Source organism: Thermobia domestica, chromosome 12 (assembly GCF_964235325.1).
Source record: "Thermobia domestica chromosome 12, izTheDome1.hap1.1, whole genome shotgun sequence".
In the NCBI taxonomy this organism is placed as follows: Eukaryota; Metazoa; Arthropoda; class Insecta; order Zygentoma; family Lepismatidae; genus Thermobia; species Thermobia domestica.
Genome location: NC_137465.1, coordinates 143,601,206 through 143,608,245, shown reverse-complemented (window position 1 = coordinate 143,608,245; position 7,040 = coordinate 143,601,206). Strand labels below are relative to the sequence as shown.

The window sequence follows — 7,040 nt, the reverse complement described above, 5'->3', positions numbered from 1 at the left end:
ATCGCACGTACTCATTACTTTCATACCACATAATCATTTCATATCTACCTATGCTAATGTTTATGATCATAAGATCATAAAATCCAATGACCATTAAATGTTAATAAATAAATAAATGGATAAATATCACTTATCCCAACAACAGTAGTCCATATTTAATTTTCCTTATTACCTCTTCCCGAGTCGAGGGCGTAACCCTTGGGTGGGGCTAGCTTCAGGCTAGCAAAAAAAACGCTCTTACATATATACTTTACCAGAGGTTTTGCCTCTGAAGCGCCACCTACCTAGAACGGTGACGAGTTTTGTAGAAACCTTCCTACTCCTGATCCTGGACTTTTCTCCGCGTTTTTACAGGACACTGTTCATCAGACTTATCTCAGCCAAGGGTGTACAGTGTCACTGCATTAAGATGGGAACTGTCTTACCTGGACTACTATCCAAACGGGTAGTCCCACCTTGAGATCTTTCACACATCTTATCATACATTAGTCTCGCTAGCTGTTTAGTCCTAACTTGTTTAATTAAATTGTTTAGTTTTGTTTAAAGGTGTTTGTTCAATGTAACTTGTTAGCTGTAGAAGAAGAAGCAGCAAGGGTAGGTGCTTGTTGAAACTGTGTATAGCAGCAGTGTGTGTGAGTGAGCGCGTAGCCTATAGCTGCATCATCGTAGTGTTCAATGTGCATTTTATTTTAACTCGGGAATTGTAAGAAATATTAACAATATTATTAAACCGAATTATTAAAGAACGAACCAGCGTTTGTGTGATACAGTCCATCATAAAGATTTGGTCCTCCGGGCCGGATGTTAATACGTGTTTATGTGTTTTATGTGACCTACGTGCTAAGACTTGTGTGTTAACAAGAAAGAAAAAACTGTGTGGGCGACAATGGAAGCTTACAATTCCCGAAAGCGTGTTTTAAAAGGAAAGGTCACTCGTGCTGAAAACTGCATAAACAATATCACAGAACAGGAAGATATTAGTGTAGTTCAGGTCTACAAAAACAAAGTGAGTGAATTGTCACGTGAAACAAATGAGCTTTTGTTTCTAGCCAGTAACTTGTGTGCCGAAGAAGAAATTTATTTGGTGCAAGAAGAAGAGCTTGCTGCTATTGAAGATAGACTTACAAAGCTTAATGTGAAATTAGTGGAAGTGCAGGGTAAATTATCTCATGCTTCTTCTAGTGATGTGAATAATCAAAAATACACAACAGAAATTCGACTTCCAAAATTACAATTGCCATGCTTTAGCGGGAACTTAAATGATTGGCTTTCGTTTCGTGATTTGTTTATCGCAGCAGTGCATAATAATGAAAAATTGACGGGTGCACAAAAACTTCAGTACTTAAAAACTAGTCTGCAAGGTGAAGCAGCAACACTTATTCAATCTATACAAATAACTGACGATAACTATAAAGAAGCTTGGGACCTGTTAAATTTAAGGTATCAAAATAAACGAGAATTAGTCACGTCTATCTTGCGGCGGTTTGTAAGTCAAGGTCAAGTGCAGCAAGAATCAGCTGGCGCGTTGCGTCGGTTGTTGGATACAAGTGTTGAGTGTGTGCGATCGTTATCAGTGTTGGACATAAAGGTAAACGAAGGGGATCCTTTGCTTATATTTCATGTAACAGGGAAGCTAGACAGTGAAACAAAAAGGCAGTGGGAACTTTCATTGTCAGACAGTGAACTACCAACATTCGACCAATTGGTGAAATTCATAGATCATAGGTGTCGCGCATTAGCAAGTAGCACTTCAAATGTAAAATCAACCCCACCCAGTGAGCCAAACAAGAGTAATAAAAAATCAACAATAGCGCATCATACTTCAGCTCAATTGTCGTGTTGCCAGTGCAAAAGCAAAAATCATCCTTTGCATAAATGTGATGACTTTCTTTCGCTGTCAGTTGACGAACGTCATTCCTTAGTGAAAAACAAAGCATTGTGCTTTAATTGTTTACAGTCTAATCATAAACTATCCAGTTGCAAATCAGCATCGTGTTGTGAGTGTGGCAAACGTCATCATACTTTACTTCATTTTCCAAATAAACAGAACTCAGGTGTTTCAGTGGGGACTCATTTTTCAAGTGAAACTAATGTGCAACATGCAGTGTTATTACAAACTGCAGTAGTGATGGTGAAGGATTCATATGGTAATTTACAACCTGTGAGAGCCTTGTTAGATTCAGCCAGTGAAAAAAGCTTCGTGTCAGAAAACTGCATACAACGACTCGGTTTACAAAAACAACCGGTTTATGTACATGTTTCGGGACTGAGTTCCAGTAATGTTGCTCGGGCAAAAGGTGTTGTTAATATTGTGTTTACATCAAGTTATGATGTTAAATCAGAATTTTCTATAGAAGCGTTAGTGTTGCCAAAGGTAACAGGTATGCTACCAAAACGGTATATTCATAAAAGCAAGCAGTGGTCGCATGTTAACAAGTTAACATTAGCAGATCCGAATTTTAATGTCCCTGACAGAATCGATCTGTTATTGGGTGCAGATATTTACCCTCAATTGCTATTGGCGGGTGTGTGTAGTGGTGTTAATGGTTCTCCCGTAGCAGTGAATACCAAATTAGGATGGGTGTTGTTTGGTTCTATTGGCGACTACGAAATGCGACGTAAAGAATTCACAGCGTCAACATATCATATCCAGTGCAACAGTGAAAGAATTTTGCAACAATTTTGGGAATTGGAAGATATTCCTTCACAAAAAATAATGTCAGAAGAAAAGCAGTGTGAAATTTATTTCGAGAAGACCCATCAAAGAGATGAAACAGGTAGGTTCCATGTGCAGTTACCATTTCGCGACAACAGTGCAAGACTTGGTGAGTCACGTGAAGTGGCAATTAAACGCCTTAAGCAAGTAGAAAGTCGTTTGAAGAAGAGGCCTAAAATGCGTCAATTATATGTAGATTTTATGCACGAGTATGTGGTACTTGTGCATATGGAGATTATTCCAGAAAGTGAAATACTGAAACCAAATAGTGAAGTGTGTTATTTACCTCATCACGCAGTATTGAAAGATTCCAGTTCTACAACAAAACTGAGAGTAGTTTTTGATGGTAGTTGTAAAACTTCATCTAATGTGTCATTGAATGATAAGTTACTTGTCGGACCTAGGTTGCAGTGTGACTTAATTCCATTACTTGTGCGTTTTAGACAACATAATGTGGCATTAACTGCTGATATTGAGAAAATGTATAGACAGGTGAGAATCCAACCAGAAACATACAGACTTCCAGCGAATTGTGTGGCGTGAAAAACCTAATCTTCCGATCAAAGATTACAGGCTTGTGACGGTGACTTATGGTACAGCTTCAGCACCATATTTAGCGGTGAAAAGTTTGCAACAATTAGCAAAATATGAAGAAGAATCATTTCCTCTTGCAGCAGCTGTAGCAATGCAAGACTTTTTTGTTGATGACTTAATCAGTGGTGCCAACTCAGTTAGTGAAGCAAATCAGTTACAAGAACAACTCAGTGCATTATTGCAGAAAGGAGGTTTTGAACTGAGAAAATGGGCATCCAACAGTCCCAACGTTTTGGACTCCGTACCCTCTCATTTGAAACATGCGACAAGTAGTTTAGACTTTGATAGTAGTAATTCAGTGAAAACGTTAGGAATTCTGTGGTATCCATCAAATGATGTATTTTCATATAATGTCAATCTTGTGTCAGTTAAGTCAGTTGTAACTAAGCGTAATATTTTATCAGAAAGTGCAAAGGTGTTCGATCCATTAGGTTTGATTTCTCCAACTACTATTATTGCAAAAATATTATTGCAAGAAATTTGGAAATTAAATTTAGAATGGGGCAGTCCAGTTCCTGAATGGATTTTGAGGAAATGGAGGAATTACTACTCAGAGCTTTCTTTATTGAAAAACATCAAAATCAACAGGTGTATCACTATCTCTCAAGCTACGAGAAGAGAGTTGATAGGATTTTGTGATTCTTCCGAAAAGGCCTATTGTGGAATGGTGTATATGAGGTCTGTATCTCAAGACGGCCAAGTGAGTGTGAACATTGTTATGGGGAAAACGAAGGTTGCTCGAATCAAACAAGTGTCCTTGCCCCGATTAGAGCTCTGTGGTGCCTTGCTATTAGCTAAAATGATGAATCTCATATTAAATTCATTACGTTTGGAAGTGCATGATGTAATTGCCTATTCTGACTCTACTGTTGTGTTATCGTGGCTGAATTCGGATTCAAGCAGATGGAAAGTGTTTGTCGCGAATCGTGTAGCAAAGATTCAAACTCTTTTGCCATAGTGAAGTGGCTCAAAGTGGATTCAAAGAATAATCCAGCAGACTGTGGTTCTCGAGGTTTATTACCTTCTGCCTTACTTGCACATCACTTATGGTTCTCAGGTCCAGAGTGGCTCAAAAAACCCATTCTCCCAGAGTGTAATGAATATACAGTGGAAGTTAGTCAACCAAGAGGAAAGAAAACACATACTTTGGGCATGTTCATGTTGATACCTCCATTATTGACAATTGTTCATCGCTGGTGAAACTTGAGCGAATTATTGCATATTATAAGCGCATTATTAATAATTGTCGTGTGCCGCAAGGAAACAAGCACACAGGTTCACTTACAGTAACAGAACTTTTCCATTTACATATTGTTTCAATTTTTACGGTTCTTTCAAATATTGTATCAATTCATCTTTTGTGTGTATCTTGAACTAGATCGTTCAAGGGTGGGGGCTATGTTTAGTCCTAACTTGTTTATTTAAATTGTTTAGTTTTGTTTAAAGGTGTTTGTTCAATGTAACTTGTTAGCTGTAGAAGAAGAAGCAGCAAGGGTAGGTGCTTGTTGAAACTGTGTATAGCAGCAGTGTGTGTGAGTGAGCGCGTAGCCTATAGCTGCATCATCGTAGTGTTCAATGTGCATTTTATTTTAACTCGGGAATTGTAAGAAATATTAACAATATTATTAAACCGAATTATTAAAGAACGAACCAGCGTTTGTGTGATACAGTCCATCACTAGCTTTTGCATCTGGGCAGTTGCCCATCGGACGGTCTTTAAAGATGGCGGATTCACGCACCACCTCAGGCAAACGCACGAACAGTCGGCATACCTCTCTTCCTTCTGTCGTCGATGAGCCTCCTGTGTGTCCCACGAAGGTGAGACCACGGAAGGGATCGTCAAAGGCGCAGACAAACGCTACAACCGCTCGCACACGAAGAGACTCTCATACTTCAGTTGCATCTATTGAATCTACAACCTCCGTCCGCTCCAGGTCACCTCAGTCTAAAGACAGCTATGCTGCACGTGTTCAGGATTCACCTCCAAAGAAAAAACATCACCACGAAGATTCCGCTAGTGACACTATGGATATAGGAGCATCAACATCGTCCACTTCACCTATCTCATCAACCTTTTCCATACTACTTTGTAATTATGACAGCAAGTTTTCCAACGAGAAGTTTGTCTCACTTCAATTACGGAAATATCTACCACGTGCTGCTCTCAAGGAAATAGTTCATACCCGAAATGGTTACATTCTCAAGACAGCAGACCCGGATCTCTACACCACTATTCGTAACAAAGTACCAATCGATACTTTTGGCGCAAACGCTGAGATCATTCGCCTTTCCGATTCAGCACGCAAACAACCACCTCCACCCCGACGGTCCTCACTTCTTTCTGTGGTTATCCGCGGAGTAGATCCGTCATACACAGACGATGAAATCCTTGAGGAACTGAAACTCGATGGTTACACCGTTACTAAAGTTCTTAGGATTCGTAACGACCGTGGGCCCACCTACATGGTCCGAATTCTTACATCTCATCAGGAGACTATAGACGATCTCCTTGCACATGGGGCATACATCTATAATCGAAAACATAGAGTCGAACCATCGCGATCGTTAGCACCATTGCCAGTACGCTGTGAACGCTGTCAGGAATATAATACACATACCACTTCTGAATGTAAAAACAATTATAAGTGCGGGTACTGTGCAGGACCCCATTGAACACGGCTCTGTACCAATTTACACCAACCAGCGAAGTGCTCCACATGTCCCGATAACCACCCCACTTATAGTTATAAGTGTAAAGCAAAGCCGGAACCAACACCAGCCCATCCTGAACTTGTTGTACCAATCCGTACAGCACCTGCCGCCCCTTCAACTCCACCTGCTATTGACGCTCCTGTCACCTTAAACCAACTGCTTACATTTTTTACTCTGGCACTCCAAAATATTCACCCTTTCATACGACCACACATTCTACAGCAAATTACTCTAGCAGCTAAATCAACATTTCATATCAATTTTACAGCTACTTATTCTGGTAATACAGTACACTTTCATGCATCTCCAAACACTCACCTCGAATAATCACCCTTTCATTATGGCTTTAAACTTTCTTTACTTGAATATTAGATCATTCTCTACTAATAAACTCCTGTTTGAAACTCTACTTCTGGAGGAGCATATTACAGTTTTTCTGTTAAACGAAACATTTTTGACAAAGAGAACTCCATGTCGCATACCCGGCTACACCATTCTTAGGGCAGACAGTCACATTCCAGCACAACGAGCGAATGGAAGCGTAGCATTTGGTTTCTCTCCGCATCTCCCCTATCGTCAGCACGATTGTTCCATCAATATGTTACCTGAACATCTCATCACCACTTTATACTTCAAATCTCTCAACATCACGTTTGCAACCATTTACGTACGTCCTGGTCACCCTCTACCGACTCAGTTTGTTCAATATATTTCAAACACTTACCGTCACTATATTATCATGGCCGATTTTAATCTGCACAGTCGCTCACAACTAGATCGTATGAATTTCGAAACTTTTATAACTACGCACACAACTGGGATCATACATCCACTCCCAAAGCCTACTCGGCCCATTTCCAACACAACACCGGACATTGTCATCACCTCAGCAAATCTCTCCACCCATAGTCTCATCACTGTTCTCGATACAATAGGTAGCGATCACGCTCCTGTTCAATTTACGCTTCAATTACTAGCCACTGCATCACCTCGCTCGCAATTGCCTTTTCGCCTGTTA

The 7,040-nt window shown here is 40.0% G+C and overlaps 2 protein-coding genes across 2 annotated transcripts; both read left to right on the top strand.

The window, feature by feature from the left end:
* Positions 1 to 886: 886 nt before the first annotated feature.
* LOC145666133 (uncharacterized) lies at positions 887 to 3,259 on the top strand. Its single transcript, XM_081733218.1, has one exon. It carries the CDS (start codon positions 887 to 889, stop codon positions 3,257 to 3,259), a length of 2,373 nt encoding a protein of 790 aa, XP_081589344.1.
* A 142-nt stretch (positions 3,260 to 3,401) lies between these two features.
* On the top strand, positions 3,402 to 4,268 carry LOC145666132 (uncharacterized). Its single transcript, XM_081733216.1, has one exon. The coding sequence runs from the start codon at positions 3,402 to 3,404 to the stop codon at positions 4,266 to 4,268; it is 867 nt and encodes a 288-aa protein (XP_081589342.1).
* Positions 4,269 to 7,040: the final 2,772 nt, after the last annotated feature.

What these genes read in the sequence shown, in the direction of transcription:
- LOC145666132 (XM_081733216.1), top strand. Translation starts at nt 3,402, where the DNA reads ATGCAAGACTTTTTTGTTGATGACTTAATCAGTGGTGCCAACTCAGTT.
- LOC145666133 (XM_081733218.1), top strand. Translation starts at nt 887, where the DNA reads ATGGAAGCTTACAATTCCCGAAAGCGTGTTTTAAAAGGAAAGGTCACT.